Source organism: Neopelma chrysocephalum, unplaced genomic scaffold (genome assembly GCF_003984885.1).
Source record: "Neopelma chrysocephalum unplaced genomic scaffold, ASM398488v2 Primary Assembly neopelma1_42b, whole genome shotgun sequence".
Lineage (NCBI taxonomy): Eukaryota > Metazoa > Chordata > Aves > Passeriformes > Pipridae > Neopelma > Neopelma chrysocephalum.
In genome coordinates this window covers 8082808-8103735 of record NW_020897701.1, presented here as the reverse complement: position 1 = coordinate 8103735, position 20928 = coordinate 8082808, and the positions used below count along the sequence as shown (strand labels likewise).

The following is a 20928-nucleotide window of genomic DNA, read 5'->3' as shown; positions in this document are numbered from 1 at the left end:
ACAAGGCATGTATTACCAGCAGAAACTCAAACTGATGTAGTTATACCAGGAATATTTGCAGCTCTCATGCATCTCTAAGATATAGAAAAAAGTGTCATACTGTAACTGCCCTCTGTTTGGAGGGCAGACCACATCACACAAACAAACTAAAACTAAATATCATTTTAAAGATCACTTTACTGAATGCATTATGGCAAAGAAGGAAAAAGAATAATTCTTACCCTCAGAAGTCCATCTAGACTTCAAACCAGCAATTAAGCTTTCAGACTTGTGAGCCTGAGGACACCAGCCACTTAGGAAGAGGTTTTACAGTTTCATCATGTAAATGCTTTTTTCATCACACATAAGTAAATATTTTAGTTAGACGTGTCCTGGAAATTCAATAGTTTCTTTAAAAGTAATCACAGTACATAGGGTTTAGAGCATAAATGTAATTACTTAAGTGTGAAATAAAGAAATGTTAACTAAAATTGCTTTTACTGAACTGTAATTTCACACAAACTTTGCTGTGCTCATACAGATAGATCTTACAATACTTGTAGGCCTCTAATAAGCATCTTGTTTATTTTCCACGCCGAAATTTTATCTTAAACTTCTTCAAAGGTAAAAATCTGCAAGAACTGGTTTTGCTTGACTCACCAATTGGATCAGATCATTCACATATGTGGTACAGTTCAATGTAATTTTAAATACTATTCCCTTTTACTATAACGTGGGCATAAATACTTTTATTAGCTCATCTTAACACTGATCACTTGAGTTAGAAATTTTTATGTTTACTAAGTTTTAACTTGCACAGCACTAGCAACCTACTAATATTATTTCATGAAACCAAATGAGAGAAACTGGGCAACAGAAAAATATACATGGAACATGAGAAAAAGTTCAAGCCCAGGAAACCCTACCATACCATGGCATTATGTCCCCAGAGAATATCTAGAAGGCTCAAAGATCATAAAGACATATGCTGACAGGAAAGAGCTTTCCCTCTGTAGGTTTTATAATGCACAAAAGATTTTCAAAGGTCACCAGAGTTGCCAGAGTTGTTCGCTCACAGGTTGTCCCCAGATGCCTACAACCTTTCCCCTCCCATCAATTTAGAGTTCAAATTCCAAAAACCGCGTGTGTTCACTAAAATAAAAACATTACAAGCAATTCCAGTGTTTAAGTTTTATCTCTGTACCACTGCAACATTCAACCAAGCCAATGGTATTTTTTACCCAAAGACACAATAATAAAACTGCTAGGGGGTGTATTTCCCCTTTGCATGCACAAGGTTAGTACTTACATACCTACTGAAAATACATACACACCTTACCTCATGTGATGCAAAGGGAATAGCAAGGAAGGCTCTGCAAGCAACAGTGGTTTCCTTGCATCTACCACAGCTGTAAACATGGGAGCTGCAAAAAACAAGACTAGTAGAGGAGAACAGAATGCCCAAGGAGAAGATCTGCAGAGACTGAGACACCTTCTACACCGCAAGAATAAGCTTTTATTCTGTCTTCATCTAATGCTCTTCTATCTTCACACAACATGCACATGCACATGGCATTTCAGAAAGCTCTGAACACAGGCTAGCAGAGAGTCAGGACTTTCTCAATGAAGTACATGAAGGTTTAAAGCAGAAGTATATGCTGGTTTACCTATTTTCCATTTTTTCTAAATGAAGGAGTAAGAAATGCTGCCCCCTGCGCCTGCACATGGCCTGGCTACAGTCACCAAGTCAGAAATGACCATCATGGTTACTGCTGGTGGCACCCACAAAACAGAATCGAGAACATCTGTACAGAGGCAGCTGCCTCAGTAATGTACATACATTACCTCTCAGTACCATACGCCAAAAAGCACAGGTTTATAAAGATGCACATGACTTAGGTTTTTGTGTTCTTAGATTACTGGAGGAAACTCTTTTTAATAATGATGGCAGAGTTAACTAAAAGGACTGCACACTGAGCACAAAAAATGAGAGATGTCAAATGTGACAAGAAGAAACAGAGCACATGCTAATTACTTTTAAAACAGATATTGACAGGGAAAAAAGACTTATCTTAAAAGCACCAATACACATATCCTGCAAGCTTATTCACTTGTGCAGTCATATCTGCAGAAGATATGCTATTTTCATTCAGTATCTGTAAATCTAACAATATCCTTAAGAAAAATAATCCAAAAGGTAAAAGCAAAGATGTACAACGACAGATATTAGACAAGCATACTACTTACAGTTCTAGGCATATCCTGTAGTTAAGTAGGTCATTTAAGGAGGTATAAATTAAAATCACAAAAATGTTAAGGTGGGAAGGTCTTATAGCACAACCTGCTAGCTTCAAAGCTGAAATTGGCTGCTGCCATCAGCTACTTTGCTGTTGAAATCAAATTCTGCAATATGATTTTTTTAGGTTTTGTATATTAATCCCAGCCCTTCCAGATTAATAATAGTATTTAACCTGTTGTAGCTGGTAATTTTTGCAGATGTTGGAAAACAACAATTTATCCCGTTCCAAAAGTGCAGGTTTGGTTGCTATGAAAAGGACCAGTGAAATGAGGTCCATTAATGTCAATAAATCATACACCTAGTAATTAAAGTGAACACCACAAATGTTGGGGGGAAAAAAAGCACATTTAGGATGGGACAGAATTAAGGCTTCGAGTACAAGCTCTCTTACATAGCCACTGTGCTACAAATTCTTTTCCATGCAGTGGGAACAGAATGAACCATACTCATGCAGTGAGCAATTCAAGTTGTGTTCCCTTCACTTGTGTGAAATGTGCTCTGGTTACAAAACCTATACGAACCTTACTCTGCAGACAGCATGATCACCTTGCTCATATACTTTCAACACAACTCCGTATAGCAATATCTCACAAAGTTGTGTGAATTACTGTCTTCAAAACACAGGTGAGTTAATGGTCCCTTTTACGACTGAGAGCCAAGCAAGACAACATTGCCATCAAAAACTTTACCTACATTTGTTTTTCTGACACATTTAAAAATCCAAAGAACACAAAATTTTATAGATAATTCTACAACATACAGAGGTATGTACGTATATTCATCCACAGAGAAAATTACCCATGCACTGAAGTCAAAGGGACACATGCTTGGCTTGCAATTAAGAATGTTCAGTACTTAAGAACAGCAGATTCTAGATCTGAAAGGGAGGGCTCATAAAAACATGCAGGTAATTAGTTAGTCATCATGCAAAGAAAAGGTAGTGTTTATCACCTGACCAAAATCATTCTGTATAGTAATGAATCCCTATAATAAAGCTACATAAAACTACCCAGGTAATTATAAATCTGACATTCACAACTGTACTTTGGAGTATGACTTCAGTAAATATTGCCATCAGGGAGGTTCAGAGATATACTTCCTTAGCCTTCTAGAAAAAACAAGCCAATTAAAAATGAGCCAATTTCTCCATGTGTCATTATACTATTATGAACATAACATAGGACTGGAAATTCCAAGGCTGCCATACAGGCATCTTTCTTCTGAACACTAAACATCTGTAGACTAGTGGTAGAGCAACGTCATTAAACACACAAGCTTAAAACAAAGGCCGCATGTCTCCAAATGAAGAGGTTCCTGTCCCCTTGCCATCCCCTCGCCGTCTGCCTTTTCCCCGGAGGGGTTAAGATTGGAATGGACATTCCCCATGGTGCTGCAGGCAACTGGAAATCATCCTGGTAGCCCAGGGTGCCCGACTTGCTTCTTCCACACACTGGAAATCCAGATGACCTCACAACCCTCGTGCCAGCCCCTCACTGCTGCCAGTCATGAGATAGGTCTGTACTGGAAAATGTGTCTACCATAGCTGTCACTCTGCAGCCAGGCCCACCCCACCATGTTCTCTTTTATCTTCTAGACCGGGCGCCTCGCCCAGCTAGTCCCAATACCCTGTCAGCCTCTTGCTCATCTTTCTACTTTGCCTGCCCAGCCACCCTCTGTCAACCTCTGAACTCAGCCTCCTGGCCACTTCCTTTTCTCCCAAGCCCTGCACCTCAAGCAAGTCTCAACCACCTCCATATCATCTGATGAGCAGCCCATGTCACCACTTTTCATCCCTACTTTTAGCCTTCCCTGCAACATGGTCACCTTTTTTGACTCCACCTTTCCCAACTCACGTTCACAAGTCAAGATAAAGTTGCCTCAACACTCCCCAGATGCAAGAAGAGTCCTGACAGCAGAGCACTTGGGAGTCTCTTCTTAGTTCAGGCTCTGTTCAGATTCCTATCCAGTGAACAGCAGCCCTGTGTAACAACTGCAGGAATAGCTGACAATTCATCTTGGCTGTAAGCCAGAAGTGTAGTGAACATGCATGTACATATGTAGCAAATTATGAGAATTTGAGCTAAGGTCACCAATGAGTTCATCAGAAATACTTCAAAAGGCTTATAACCTTGCCAAATTTGGAAATAAAATGTATTAATTCAAAATGACAATCACGTTGATGCTTCCAGCTAACCACAGATACAGAGTAAGTTTTATACATAAACACAAAATAATTGACTGTGCATTCCACATTAAAGCTCTTTGCATGACTTGCCCCCACTTATCATTTTCTTGCTCAAATACAGGCTTTCTATGTAGCCACTTCATTTCACATGACTTTACTTATAAAGAGAACTCTCAATATTATTTCTGAGGACAATCATATCATCCCTTAAACAAAAGTGAAATTTCAAATGGATGGACAGCTGCACAAGGCTTTAAGAAAAAACATTTCATGTTCTTTAACATTTATCAAGTATATAGCACTGTGCTAATCCACTGTGCTCTTACTTCAACAATTACACTCTTCTATCTCTCTTCTTCTTGCTGATCACTGTCTCAGAGATACGTTTCTAAAAGATGAATGCATCTCCCACAAAGGATTCCATATTAGTGGGATTTATTAGTGATTTCTGACTGTCACTACTCAACAAGACTGCTTTTCTTGTATAAAATCTAAAATTTATTTTCTTCTCTACTCTATCAGTGGTTTTGTTCTTCCAAATGTTTGAAAAAAAGCTTTCCTCTACTCCAGTTATTTTCTTGACTGCCTGTGTACCTGGTACTTCCACCACATCATCAATCAATTGATATTCTCTTTATCCAATCACCTGCTGTCATACCACTCATACAAAGAAAACTGTGAGGCCCACAACAACGTCTCACAAGCTTTCTCAACCTCCCCCTCACAATTTAATTTTTTCCTTCTTTTGATGATCACTTTCGTAACTACAGCTTTCATGTTTGTTCATACAGAAGATTAGCACTTCTCAGCTACCCTGCCAACAAGCATTAGGAGCCCAGCTTTCCTATGCTAGCTTAAAAGAGAGTATCTACCAGCCACCCTGAAGAATGCTGCAGGATCACAATCACTGCATGAGAATAATTTCAAAAGCAGGAGCAAAGCAAGATGTGGGCTCAACTGAAAAAAGAATCAAAGACTTAAATTATACCAGTGTTATACAATGGGGTAAACTTCAGGAGATTAATCTCCAAAATATAATTCAGAACGATTCCAATACCTTCAAATGCATTTAAGAAAATATCTTAAAGAGAAAAATTAAAAAGAGAGAGAGAGAGAACATTAAACATGGGCTTGTAGAAATCAGCTGGGACACAACACACCAGAGCCATCCTCCTACAGATTACACCTCTCAGGGGATTAAAAAAAAGTAAAAATCACCCTCAAAAAAAAGAGAAAATCCATAGGTAGAATTTTCTGTGTCTCTGCCACTCGGTTATGGAAAATGGTATTGCATCCCTTCCATTTATTCTGAAGTGTCAAAGAAAGCGTCTGTAGAACCTCATTCTCAGTCAACTAAGTGGACCCTTTTATTCATTCTATTTCCTTTATTCATCCATGAGCTGCAACACGATTGACACCTTTTCCATCAGAACTGTATGGCAGCACGACAGCCTAATTATTCCATAAAAGATGATACGTATTACCTCTTCGGGTCAAGCTACAATCCCCTAGTTGGATGTCATTTTTAAAATTAGAAGCCTTAATAATTTGAGTATCATTCTAGTTCAGCCACTACGCTCCTAAGTTTCAGAGAATGCTTCCTGAAAATGAAGGTTTTGTTATTTCTATGTGGTTTTTGGTGACTGCTATCAGTATTACTAATAAAGACTGGTAACCCTTCTTCTGCAGCAGACAACCCTATTTCTTGTGCTTTTGACAGGGTTCTTCAGAAACAAAAGTGATAAAAGGACTTGCCTTCTTAAACCAAGTTTTATACTTTGGCTTCATAGTTTAAAATGGCTGGAATTAGATAGCTTTTGCCCCCCAGCTAACTTTCTATGCCACAGATCAATTACTTGCCAAAAATGCATTCATATCCAATAGCAAAAACAGAACATGGGAGGAAGCACATTAGAGCAAGCAAATGCATTCATACATTGAGAATGCAGGCAGAGGCAGGAGACAATTAGAGAAGGAAATTCAAATATAAGGCATTTCCTGAGGATTAATGAGTGGGTGGTAGCATTTCACAGTCAAGGGCAGGATGGGTTCTGCAACCAGCACAATTCATTAATCCCCCAGGCAACACAAACTAGGATTCTGCTAATTTTTTCTGCCCTTGTTATTTTCCTTAACATATATTTAAATTTCCACTTACTCTGACACCATCGTTCTTTCACAGAATCACAGAATGGTTTGGCTTGGAAGGGACCTTAAATACCATCTTAGTTCAAACCTCTCTGCCATGGGCAGGGACACATCCCACAGGACCATGTTGCTCAAAGCCCCATCCAACCTGGCCTTGAACACTCCCAGGGATGGGGCATCTGCAGTTGCTCTGAGCAACCTGTGCTATGCCTTAATATCCTCACAGTAAAGTTTCTTCATAACATGTAACCTAAACCCGTCCTCTATCAGTTTGAGACCATTCTTCCTTGTCCTATCACTACATGCCCACGTGAAAAGTCCCTCTCCAGCTTTCCTGTAGGCCCCCTTCAGGTACTGAAAAGTGCTATAAGGCTTCCCCAGAGCCTTTTCTTCTTAAGGCTGAACAGCTCCAACTCTCTCAGTCTCCTCTGCAGAGGAGAGGTGGTTCAGTACTCTTGAGCATCTTTGTGGCCTCCTCTGGACTCGATCCAACTGGTCCATGTGCTTCTTATGCTGGAGGCCCCAGATCTGGATGCAGAACTCCAAGTGGGAGAGCAGAGCAGAGGGCCAGAATCACCTCCCTCAACCTGCTGGTCACACTGCTTGTGACACAACCCAGGACATGGTTGGCTTTCTGGGCTTCAAGTGCACATTGCGAAGACATGCTGAACTTCTCATCCACCAACACCCTCAATTCCTCAATATCACAGCTGCTCTGTATCCATTCTCTGTCCAGTTTTTATTTGTGCTTGGGATTGCCCCCAAGTCACATACAAGATCTGACACTTGGCCTTGCTGAACTTCATGAGGTTGCGAGCCCAATGCTGTCTGTATGTCTAAACAGTGGTACTATGGTAAATAACATCTATAAAATTACTGAATTAGTACCTGGAGCAAAAGGTTAGATAACTTTTCAAGTTTCAGAAAGTAGTTCTTTTCCTACGGACTAAAAATGTTCTCTGCCTTAGAAACAGAAAGGGCTGAGCAGATGTGATCCCTTCCTCTAAATTACAAGCTGCCTGATGGCCTCCATTATCCTAGTGGTAGCAGACAACAAGCGAATCAAGTATTGGAGAGAACAAATGATTTTCAAGCTGCCTTTGAGCACCTTAGGAAGCCACATATACCAAGGCATTACTTAACATGTCTCTGCCAGCAACCATATCCCTCCATCATCATAAGTCCATACTAACCTGTGACAGGTGCATCTATGTCCAGCAAATTTTTTTCCTGGCGGAGAATTGAAGCTCCCTCTGTTATAATTCTCAAAGCAACGCTCTCTTCCAGTCTCCCTTCTTTCATAAGGTGTGCTTTTAAGATATCCACACGAGGTTTTCCATCATTATCGAACACTTCCTTAGCTGTGAGCCGATGACTTGGAGGAAACGGGACAGCTAAGCGGAAAAAAGACAAAAATATGTGGTCACTTTTTACAGCAAAGCTTCTATTACTGACAATGACACATTTCAAAACACGTCTGCTGCAAAACAACATTAACACAGATTTTCTACTGCCTCTTAAAAAGTGTGGTTGAAATTGTACATAGATTATCAGAGATATATTAAAACACGTATTCTGCAGCACATATTATTCACACACGCAAGAACAACTGATTCACACTTATAAAAACTTGAGAGGAGTATTTAGGCCATATTTACAGGTAGATATATTCAAACAAGCACCCCAAAAGGCATGGGAATATCAGGGAAAGGAGAGAACAGAGTTTAAACTGCTCTAGTAGCACTAGAGAACATTGACAGAAGACTTCCTCCCATTAACAGCATAAAATGCACAAAAACCTGCAACATTTAATATCTGTGCATGGACATGCATAGATACACTCTAATGAAAATTCTAAAATTTAAGACAGACCTCTCTCTAATGACTTTGGATAGGGGGATGGAAGATGTTTTCCCTGTGTAAGTTACACAACATACATTTGAAGCCCATCAAAGTGCGCCTGAGCGCCAAACAGACCACTCCCGCAAAAGCAGGGCAGAGGATGTATCACATTCAAGTTTGAAATAAACAGATAAATAGGAAGGTTGTCCTAGCAACATGGCAGCGAATAGCGAGCTGCGTACTGCCGTCACGTATGGTCTGAGGCATATGGCAAACTTATACGTTCCTGCTCTCCAGCTGGAGCGAGAAGGCTTGGAGGTGATGCTGTCAGCCACCAGGATGAGGCTGGAGCATTATCCCAGCTTAACCCCCTTTCCCTTGCAGTCAATCGGAGTGGCATTAGGCAGCACCCGCCTCACCAGCCATAGGGTATTTATCCTGATCCCAGGCACAGCTGCAAGAGGGTCAGGTTGTTCAGGAGCTCCAAGCAAGGGAAGGAGGTGGCCACAGGGCTGGTCTCAGCTGGCCACATCTGCAGTACAACCCCATTCCTGCCAAAGGACCTTGTCTCCTGTGGAGTGTTCTACTGGCAGCTTTGCCACATCGTGAGACATGAAACCCTAACGCAGCAGATCAATGTATCTGTTAGCTTCAATTTTCTTCTAATTTCACAATCAGTGTACTTCAAAAACAGCCCATAAATCACACTCATTATTTAAAGTTCAAGCCACACACTCTTCACTTACGCTACCAGAAGTAACAGAGCAGAAAATAAAAAAAATTCGCTTCGTGCAGTTAAGTCCCACTGGTATTTTTAACATAAACAGCTTCAGAAAATGCCCCCATTTTTTGTTTTTTTCTGGCTCAATCTTTTTTTTTTTTCTTTTTCCTGCCCCAGCTCCAGCAGTCAATTCACTGAAATAGTCTCCTGGGGAATAACGAATGTGGATCTCTGCGATATACTGAAACCTGACTGCTCTCAGACTTAGACACAGGACAAAAAGGGGAAAAAGTGAAAATTCATGACATCCCTGACAGGACTGGGATTCTCCTGAAGAAATGACACTTCAATCAATAATGAAGTTATAATACAGCTCTCAGCTCTGGAAAGGCCAGTAGCAGATCTATGATGATCTTTCTCCTAGACTGTTTTAAATTAGCCTATGTTTTGAATGATACTACCAGAGCAGGTAGACTGTGAAAGGAAAAACCTTATCGCCCTTTTCACAGCTACTGCAGTTGAGCCTATTCCACCACACTCACAAAATCGAGTTTATATGCTTTGTCGATCTTTGATGTAGTATCTGCAGCAGACCCTCAAAAGCAAGATAGCCATATCATAGAATGGTCCAGGGTAGAAGGGACCTTAAAGATAATCTAGTTCCAAACCAAACCAGGGCCACATCCCACTGGATCATGTTGCTCAAAGCCCCATACAACCTGGCCTTGAACACTCCCAGGGATGGGGCACCCACAAGCTTCTCTGGGAAACCTGTACCAGGGCCTCACCACCCTCACTTTAAGGCATTTCTTCATAACACCTAATCTAAACCTACTCTCTTTCAATTTAAAGGCATTTCCCCTTGTCCTATCACTACATGTACCAGTAAAAAACTTTCTCTTCAGCTTTCCTGTAAACCCCCTTTAGTTGCTGGAAGGCTGCAATTTGCCCTCCATGGAGTCTTTTCTTCCCCAGGCTAAACAGCACCAACTCTCTCAGCCTGTCTACAAAGGAGGGGTGTTCCAGCCCGCTGACCATCTTCATGACCCTCCTCCAGACTCTCTCCAACAGGTCCATGTTGTTCTTATGTTGGAGGGCCCAGATCTGGATGCAGCACTCCAGGTGGGGTCTCACCAGAGCAGAGTAGAGGGGCAGAATCACCTCCCTCAACCAGCTGGCCACACTGCTTTTGATGCAGGTCAGGATACAATTGGCTTTCTGGGCTGCAAGTGCACATTGCTAAGACATGTTGAGCTTTTTGTTCACCAAAACCCTCAATTCCTTCTCAACACAGCTGCTCTCAACCCATTTCGCCACCCAGCCTTGTATTTGTGTTTTGGATTGCCCCAGCTTTTCAAGGTTGGGTTAAGGTCCCTTACACTTGGCTTTGTTGAACTTCTTGAAGTTTGCACAAGCCCATCTCTCAAGCCTGTAAGGTCCCTCTGGATGCCATCCCTTCCCTCCACCATGTGCCCCCCTTGACATGGGTTGCTGACATCAGCAAACTTGATGAGCATGCCCTCAATCCCACTGTCCATGTCACCAAAGATGTTAAACAGCACCCATCCCAACACTGATCCCTGAGGAATGTCCACCTGGACATTAAGCTGTAGTCCATGTAGATGACATCAGTCACCCTTCGCTTACCCACCAACACTGTAATCCTGTCATAGGAGTCCACTAAATTTGTCAGGCGCTATTTGCCCTCAGTGAAGCCATGTTGGCTGTCACCATTCGCCTCCTTATTTTCCACATGTTTTAGCATAGATTCCAGGAGGATCTTCTTCATGACCTTGCTGGGCACTGACGTGAGACTGACTGACCCCACAGTTCCCTGGGTCTTCCTTTTTTCCCTTTTTAATGAGGGTTATGCTTACCCTTTTCCAGTCAGTAGGAACTCTACTAGACTGCCACAACTTCTCAAATATCACGGATAGTGGTTTAGCCACTTCCTCCACCAGTTCCCTCATGACCCACAGATGTATCTTATCAGGTTCCATGAACTTGTGCACCTTCAGGTTCCTTGAACAGTCTTGAACCTGGACTTCCCCTACAGTGGACAGTAGCTCTTGATTCTCCTAGTTCCAGCCTTTGCCTTCTGCGACTTGGGCAGTGTGGCTGGAGCCAAAAGTTGTTGAATACCTCAGTCTTCTGCACGTATCAGGTAACCAGGTCTCCTGTTTCCTTCAAGAGAGGGACCACGTTTTCCCTGGTGTTCCTTTTATCACTGATGTACCTGTAGAAGCATTTCTTATTTCCCTTGACATCCTTGGCCAGATTTAATTCCATCAGGGCTTTAGTTTTCCTAACCTGATCCTTGGCTGCTTGGACAATCTCTATGTACTACTCCTCCCAGGCTACCAGTCTGCTTCCATCCTCTGTAGGTTTCCTTTTTGAGTTTGTCTAGGAGCAAATTGTTCATCCAGGCAGGCATCCTGGTATTTTTGCCTGACTTTGTCTTTGTGGAGATGTATCACTTCTCAGCTTGAAGGAGTTGATCCCTGAATATCAATCAGCTTCCTTGGGCCCCTTGTCCCTCCAGGGTTTTATCCCATGGACTCTAACAAGACCCCTAAAGAGGCCAAACCCTGCTCTTCCAAAGTCAAGAGTACTGAACTTGCAGTGCACCCTCCTCGCTGCCTTAAGGATCCCAAACTCCACCATTTCATGGTCACTGCAGCCCTTGAGCTTCACAGTTCCCACCAGCACCTCCCTTTTGGCAAGAGTAAGGTCCAGCATAGTACCTCTCTTCATTGGTTCCTCTATTACTTGGAGAAGGAAGTTATCATCAATGCATCCCAGGAACCTCCTGGATTGTTTATGCTCTGCTGTGTTGTCCCTCCAACAGGTATCAGGGTGGTTGAAGACCCCGATGAGGCCCAGGGCTTGTGAACATAAGGCTGCTCCTACTCGCCTATAGACAGTCTCATCCACTCAGTCTTCCTGGTCAGGTGGTCTGTAGCAGATTCCCATTATAATGGCACCTGTCCCTGCCCTCTCTTTAATCCTGATCCATAAGCTCTCGTTTGACTCCTCATCCATCCCCATGCAGATATAAGAGCTATAAAGAATTCTTTATGCAACACAGAAAAAGAACAATAATTTAAAAAAAAAAAAAAGGAAGGTGAATGAGAACTCAGCAGTTCTCCAAGACTCTATTCTCCTTTTATAAAAATAAAACCCAAGAAGGCTAGCTAGTGCTAATGATCCTGCACTGGAAGAAGGACGAGAGGGAAAAATTGGTACTTATCTGCAATCACTCTGGCTGGAAGAAGCACATACCATTAGCTTGCATTCCTTAGCAAGACAACCACCACTGTTCCTCCCCAAAGGTATCATAACGTAAAAACCTATGCAGAGTACTATTACTTCAAGTTAACTACCATATATGCACGTATGCTGAAAGGAGATTTTTACATTTACAAACACAGAGCAAAACAGAGAAACAATCAAGCAAACAAAAACTAAGACACAAAACCTGCTGATTCAGAAAAAAATATGGCATACACTGCAGCACTGTAACAGTTCTGCAGGCAGAGCTCTAACAAAGATGTACCAGTGGCTAATTGAAGAAAAAAAGACACTGTTCCAATGGCAGATGATTCATGATTATTCAGCAAAAACATGAGCAACTGAAGAGACCACAAACTGCATCTTCCACTATGAGAATATTAATTTTGAATGTACACATACACAGAAGGAACAATATAAGAAATGGTCATGTTCATGTAGAAGTCAGTGAAACATCATTCTTTACTGGTCATAGCCAAAAATGCCTGGATCAAGCAAAATCCTTTTATAAATACAACAAACATTTAATTCCCATTGCTTTATATATAGCAATGTTACCATCTGAATACACAGGTATCCATCTGTTTCTCCACACCTGCTTTTACTTTTTTTTAAACCTATGCTATTAGTGCTTGCAATAAATAACTCTCTCTCCCAGTGGCTTTACTGTTATCAGGAACAAACCCGAGAGTCTCATCAGACACCAACTGTGCGTGCAGCACACACAAGGACGAAGAGCATGGAGCTGGGACAGGAGGCCACCAGGGAGAGAGGCAGGAGGAAGGAAGGACTGGGGAGCTGAACTGCCAGCATGGAGCATCTCACCACAGCACAGGCTCAGGGGATGCTTTTGTAAAAAGAGCTGAAAATCTGTACCAAGCATTCCCATAAAAACGGGAGGGGCAATAAAATTTGCATGTATATACCATATGTATTTTTAGAAGTTTAGTGACAAATTTCACTACAAGATCACCACACAAGAGTCATGCACACTTAATCATACTCTGTAAAACTTAAAATCTGGACTGGTCTCCACCTCATTTACATCTATTTCTTTATATTGGATTGGTATAAAAAAACAGCAAACAATTATTAACCATGTAAAATACTACCCTGGTGGTTTGCTAATGAAACGTGGACCACAGCCAAAGGCAAAGAAACAAAGCTTTTAACTCTTTACCTCAACCTCTCAGTAGCATCCTCCTGAGATCTGAAAGCACAAGAAAATACTCTTTAACCACTTACTAGTGGGGGGCTTTTTGGTTTTGGTTGGGTTGTTTCGGTTTTTTTCACTTCTACTTTCAGGTCTCTTGAGCATGTTCCAGCAAACGGAGGAAAAGATCAACCTGCTATTTTACTGTTCTTGCAAGCTCCTGCAAAACCCATCTTACCATTAACACAGCCACTGCAAAGGTCAGACACATCATTACTGTTTCTCTCAAATATTAAGCAGCCTCTCTGGAACAAATAAATAAATCATAAAGAGCTGTGCTTAATTAGAGTGGACCATGTGCGCACCCATAAATAAAACACAAGCATGTGGCAAAGCAAGTACTATTTTGTTTATATATTATTTATTTTTAACTGAAGCTATACATTAAATTAATACTCTCAGAGGAGGTTGCCCATAAGAAAAACTGTCTTTCATCAATATTCAAGTTCCCTGCAAATTATCTCCCTCTGTAATGCTTGTCCTATAAATTCATATAACTTCTGCTGTATGTCTGTACGTAACTATGTTTATAGCACACCATACTTTTATGAAAAACAAATGCTTTCTTCTTCATTTGTAGGGAAAACACACCAATAACCGCCAACACCTCAATAACCCAATGCATTGCATTTGTCTGATGGCAACTTCCAATTCTCCATTTTGAGAAACACTTGTACTATAGCAGTGGCTAGAGCGTAAGTTATTAAACAGGTCAACACTTATTCTAGACATAAAAAAAAAAAAGTCACTCCTCAGCTTTGCTTTCCTTGCATCTACTTTTTCATAACCTTCAGACTTGGTATCCATACAAATTTCCAGAATTTATAATAAAAATCATCTCAGAAACTCCAACAAAACTGTATTTCTGAGAGACCAGAACATTTTTAATAGTTAACTAACATTTTTTGCAGGTCGACTTTGAAAATTTACCCCCATTTTATAATGCAGTTGAACACATAGCATAATCTTGAGCATTCCTGCTGAACAATAACAACATCCATACTGGAGTTTTTACTATTTAATCAGAGTTCTGCATTTCTGTACCATGCCGGGTCTGACTACATAACAATATATAAAGAAGCAGCCAAAGATCAACTTTTGACCTAAAGACAATAGTTTAACACTACCTAATTCCTGTACAGTTGCCTACAAACTTCTGGCTTACAGGGTTTCTGTGAACCAAAAGGGAAGGAACGATGAATTTTTTTTTCAAGAACACTACTTACTTCAAGTGACAGACAGGAACAAGAGGATGACTCACTGCCATCCGCAGCTGCTAAGGGGAACAGAGTGAAACCCCTCAGGCAGTGCAGGGCTCACCAAAGTGGTGGGAAAGGGAAAGGGCGCTGCCAAAGATGCTCAGTCAAGCAGGACATGGAGTTTTCATGTGACAAACATACCCCCTCCACAGATTTCCTCAGCCATCACATGGATGATGCTTTCATCTCCATGCACAAGTTCTCTGGAGACAGACACCATTCAAACACACTGAATCACTGGGATCTCTCTTTTCAACTTACACATTATGTCCTCAGCAGGTACTTTTAGAGTAGCATACAGAAGGTTGAGTTATTTAGAAGACAAAATTTCTTTTCAATATGAAATTTTCTTCTACAGCATTTGTAACATGTGCAAGTTCTTACTAGTTTTTTTTCTACTTGAATTTTAACAAGAAAATATGTCTCTATCTGGTCAAAAAAAAAAATCTAACTATTTATATGACAGCATAAGAGTCAACCCAAAATCTTCTCAGTGGAGCCAAAAGTGGAACACGTGTTCTGATGTTTTCTAACAAAAACTATCAGGTTTCATTTTACATTAGCTACTGTCATTAGAGTAGGCACTGGAATTGGCAACCCTCTTCTAAAAGATCAAGCTTTCACCTGCTATTTTAAGACATGACATATTTGAGGACTGTTTTCACTAGATCTGCTTACCAGATGGTGAAAGTGTTGGAAATTAAAATCTGGAAAATAAATCTACAATCTAAAATAAGAAGAAGCTATAAGGATTCCTATAGAAATTCAGCATTAATTCTTCCCCATTGCCAACAAGTTCTTGCAGTATATTCAGAAGTGCTCACAGCCCTATTTCTTTAAAGACACAATTAAATCAACTTCACTCATGAGCAAGGTACTTTGCTTCACAGAAAGCTGGGATTTTCACTGGACATGCTAGTCAATACTGCATAAAGAAAGAGTCTGTCAAAAAGAATGTTGCATGAAGATACCTTAAGAGTAATAGCACCTGTAAACCAAACTGGGAGCAGACAAGAGGGTCATTCCTCAACAAAGCCCACACATACCAAATTTAGAGAGAACACAGAATGGAGTTCTTTAGACAAATATCTCAGCTGACAATGTGGAAAATAGGTCACTTCAGAAGAGGCAGTAGCACCTGTGGCCCAGGAATAACAGAAGGTACTACAGGTTGGCAAGGAAACTGCTTCACACAAGACTGCGATGAGCCTTGCTAGCATTATTTTTTGATGTACAAAAAGCTCAGAAACAAAAAGTAACAAAAGGCACTTCATCAAATACCCCAGCTCTGTTGACTACTTTTAATATCTTCTGACACTTCAGTCATAACTGGACAACACAACAGAATTGTTCAGAGAAGCTCATCTAACTTTGGACAGAAACTATGCTAGGAAGGTGTTTGTAAAAGGAAGGGCTGTGTCAACCATGTAGTGGTCCCAACATATTGCCACTGTTCCCACACACTAAGGCACTTGCTGTGGCCGTGTAATCAGTAGGCTTCACCCCTTTCTCCAGTGCTAAGTCCCACTTCAAGCCAATCCACTCCAGCACACTGCAGGCAGTCCTCACACAGCATAGCTCTGTTACACCTAAGGGAAGCAAATTCTTTACATAAAATACCTTTGCAGGATTTGAGCCTCAAACTTGCAAGGAAAAGATGAAGTCACCCCCATACACCTTGTTACTTCCCAGAAGAAGGCTGCCTCCAACCAGCGGTAAAGCTGGGACTGCACATTGTGCCAGGAGCTATTTTGTGACCTCTCAACCACACAGATATGTTTTTGACAGGATGATCTCGTCTAAACTACTTCTGCCATTTTAATGAACATATAGGGATCCTTTTGCAAACAGATGAGTGGCACAACAGAGAGGAAGGGAAATGAAAGTCACCATTAACGTGCAACTACAGAACTGGGATGAAATCCTGTAATTTCTGTCTAATTACCAAGCTGAGGTGTTATGAGTCGACCCTGGCTGGATGCTAGGCGTCTGTTGTCAGAGGATGAAAAGCTACAGCACTACAACTTCCCACCACTTCAGGAATTGCTATGGTCTTCTATGGCAATACTGGCCTTTTCCAGAATATACAGTACCTATACAGCAACACTTTTCTTCAACTCTTTAAAAGGGCATAACTGATCTCCTCACAAACTCAGGTCAAATTATACTTGAAAAGAACAAATGTAAGCAGCTATGCCACCTTGACTCACCTTAAAAAAAACTTCAATTAAAAACAACACCCACTGCTATAGGATTTGATTTTCTTTATATTCACCATAGGAAACCTTAAAAATCCTAAAGAAGAATTTACACGAAGGAGTTCTTCAAAGGGGTTAGAGCAGTGACACATTATTCTTACTCTGGGCTCAAATGAAGAGTAGTAATAAAACCCACAAAGGCCTGTATAAACACACAAGATTCCCTTGATGGTTTGTCTTTCGACTGATGAATTGATTGACATGTACTCCAACTCAACTGCACTAAATGCTTTCATAATAAATTGAAGCATTGATACAAGTAACACAGATAAATGTGTATTCCTGTAACAAGCCACATCTAACTCTAATTTTCAATCATTAACAAACAATTAGCAATAAAAACGTTTTTCCGTTTCTCAAAAAAAGTCTGAAAAAAATGACAAAAACTCTTCCAGAACATCATTTACAGGCAACAAACACATCAGAAAGCATAGGAACCCTGAGAACCTAGGAACAGGTACAGGTTGGAAAGAGGAAGGGAAGAAGGTACACTTTAAAAGAACTGCATTAAAGAAAGCCTCATAATTCAAACAAATAGGTCTGTTTGAAATATGATATTGTAGGGTATGTGGTTATTTATTGGCAGCATTCCCAGAGTATCTTTTGGCCAACTACTGGAATAAACAAACAAATCCTACCAGTCTTATAGAGCACAAAACAACACATGTCCCTATAAAATGTTACAAAAATGTATCTTTTCCCAATGTTCAAGATCATATGCAAGTATCTTTGACATTTATGATCCACTACGGTCCACAGCTCATGGATAAAAAACCAACTACAAAATAAAACAGAAAGGAAAAATTCAGTTTAACAGGAAACATTCCCAGTTAGGACCGACACATACAGTAAAAACTGGAAAATGTGATCGTAGCTTCCTGGCCTCATCAGAAAAGTTTGTTTTTCTACTTTGTGTGTTACACCCAAGTTTTTCCATAGGCCTCCAACTGAATACTGTTGAGCATTGCTTTTATTAGCTTTTGGAACAGAGAACAATAATTATCCAGAGTTTAAATTTCTTTATAGGAACAATTCATTTAGAGAAAACAAAGTCAGGGAAAAAGAACCCTGTAACAATGGAAAATACCAAAGGTCTTCCAAGACTTAGATAAGGAATTACGCACACTCCTCCATCCCCCAAAATACTTCAGTGATGGATAGTTTCTTTTCTATGGTAAAGTTTCATTATTGTTCCTAATTGGAAGAAATTAGGAAATGATTGCATGTGACATTATTTCAATCTACTGAGAAAAAAATATCCAAATAAATTGATTGTAGGACCTGAAAAACCTTCAGGTATCAAGCCAGATTTATGGCATCATTTTCTTCTGACTTTCTAGTCAGTCAGTTGACACTACCAAATTTCAGTCTTTTATATGGCAAAGGTAGTGAAAAAGGCACTGCAGACAGTTCCTCATCTAGAAACTGAATTCCCTCTCTGATCTTCTGAGCATAATGGGGTACCCTTACCAAGTTTGGTCAGAAATCAGCTCAGCTTTCAGGCCTACCGTTTCCAGCGACATGGAAAAGGGCAGAAAAGCAAACATCCTTTCCTTTCCAAAGCTGTTCCACCAGGGCAAGGTTTAAACACAACCAAGATGTAGCTTCCAAAAATTGACCAACTGTGCAAAGTCTGGCACTAGTCACAAAAATTTGTTAAAACAAGTCATAGAATCATAGAATGGTTTGGATTGGAAAGGACCTTAAAGACCATCTAGTACCAACCTCCCTGCCACGGGCAGGGATATGTTCCACTATACCAGGTTGCTCAAATCCCATCCAATTTGGCCTTGAACACTTAGTCCTAGAAGGAGAGATGAGGAAGTGCAAGTAAAGCAGCCATTATTTGCAGATATTCTGTTTCCTAACACTGCTTAAATGCCACATTACAGAAATTGCTCTGCCTAAATGTCAGCCTGCAGAAGTTGCTTCCTGGAACACCACCAGTACACCTCTTGCTGGAACAAGAAAGCTCACTGGGCAGAGAAGATGGAAATTCCTGCTAGCATTACAAAGTAATCCTTTAAAAAATATATATCTTAAATTTCAAATTTAGGGCAATTTGGCATCTAGCAATTGATACCTTTCCCAAAGAGCCTGGAGCCCACAGGGCAAAGACAAGGGGGAAGGGATGCTAACAGAGCCCAGTACTTTACTGCCTGTATCTTCCAGGTTCTAAGATGCTGAACCATTGACTGAAGATCTTGAAAGGAGCATCTTTAAATCACATAAGTTCCATTTTATTCGAAATTTTTTTTAAAGCAAACCTTGGGGAAAACAAACAAAAAACTCAAACACCTTACCGAAGTCAATAAATACCAGGATGTGAAGAACATTTAAAACATTAATGTCTTAACTAAATCAAAAAATCATGCTGATCTGTAAATGTCAACCTGGTTTATTATTTTGCTGATCATGAGACATGCAGTAAGTAGCAGATCAACATCAGCACTTTATATACTTCAGTTGGACAACTATAAAGAGTACAGCCTTACAAATACAAGTATGTTTAAGGACTAAGTGTAGAGGAGCCAAATTAACCTTAAAAAGAAGTTGGAAACAGCAGTTGATGGGGGGGGTTGTTTGGATTTTTTTTTTTTTAAATCTCAAAGAGCTTTGCTTGTTTTAGTAACATTTTTGCCTTTGACAGAAATTTTAAATCAGCATAATTCTGCACAAGTGAATCTATAGTGATTCATACTAGTTTATTCTGTACGAGGAACTGGCCAAGCTCTACACATACTAGAGTGAAAAACATCATTTCAGGATTCCACTAAAACTGAATTCTGCTTGTCCAGACATAATAAACAGGAAACAGGGGATAGGCATAAAAAATGCACCCGATTATATAATAAACTAATTTTTGCTAGGTTACACCTATTACTGATTCAGTAACAGACCTTTCTTATTCAGGGGTCAGGTCACACAGCTGGAAAAACAGCAATATAAAAAGGTACCAGTCTTTTTTTTTTTTCCTATGCAGTTTAACACCTAGATACCACCAATCTTCACAGCATGGTTTGGCTTTGTCTAGGCTAGGATTTAGGGACATACACTTCATGTTACACAGAGGCATACTTTAAACAAACAAAAATCCCATGAAGTCTTCACTAAACACCCAAAGACAATTGAAATGACTGGCTTCTCCTGGAACTGAACTGCATTCAGCACAAGCTCAGTATAACTTGTTTCATCTTGCCCAATATTGGAAATACTGCTTGCCAGTTCAAACTAATGCCCCAGGTCAAACTAGAACATTTAAGAGGGAAATTCAGCCCTTTATTTACAGAAAGGACCTGAGCAGAAGGCAAAGTAAGCCCTCCACAGGCCCTGTAGGCGATGGTGCCTTTCTCTGCTGATGAGAAGAACTGAAACTCTTCCAGGACATTGTTGTGAATAGTTTCATACAGGTCTTGTTCTTCTTCCAACATGCTCAAAGAACTAATTTTCTTGTGGTGTTGTTACAGTTCACATAGATCAATACTAAAGATTATGGACCACATTCACCACTGTGCTATGCTGCTGTAATGCCATTAAACCAATGGTCTTTCTAATCCAGCATTAACAGATCACACTGAGCTTTGAAACTGGGTTCAGTCTGCTCCTCATGTTTAAATAAAATTTACCAAACCAAACCCAGTGACACTGGTATTAATCTCAAGTAATGTGGCTGTGAATCAGCCCTCGTATTTTTGTTTGGATTTCAGGGGTTGCCTCTACCAGCCCTTATACC

The 20928-nt window shown here is 40.4% G+C and overlaps 1 protein-coding gene across 3 annotated transcripts in view; it reads right to left on the bottom strand.

Moving 5' to 3' along the window:
* The window catches only part of PPP3CA (protein phosphatase 3 catalytic subunit alpha), a 184629-nt gene that overhangs the window by 98788 nt on the left and 64913 nt on the right, over positions 1–20928 (bottom strand). For all 3 annotated transcript variants that reach the window (XM_027677139.1, XM_027677140.1, XM_027677141.1), the window contains exon 2: positions 7805–8005. In XM_027677139.1, the coding sequence (XP_027532940.1) occupies positions 7805–8005 (201 nt within the window). The remainder of the gene's footprint in view (positions 1–7804; positions 8006–20928) is intronic.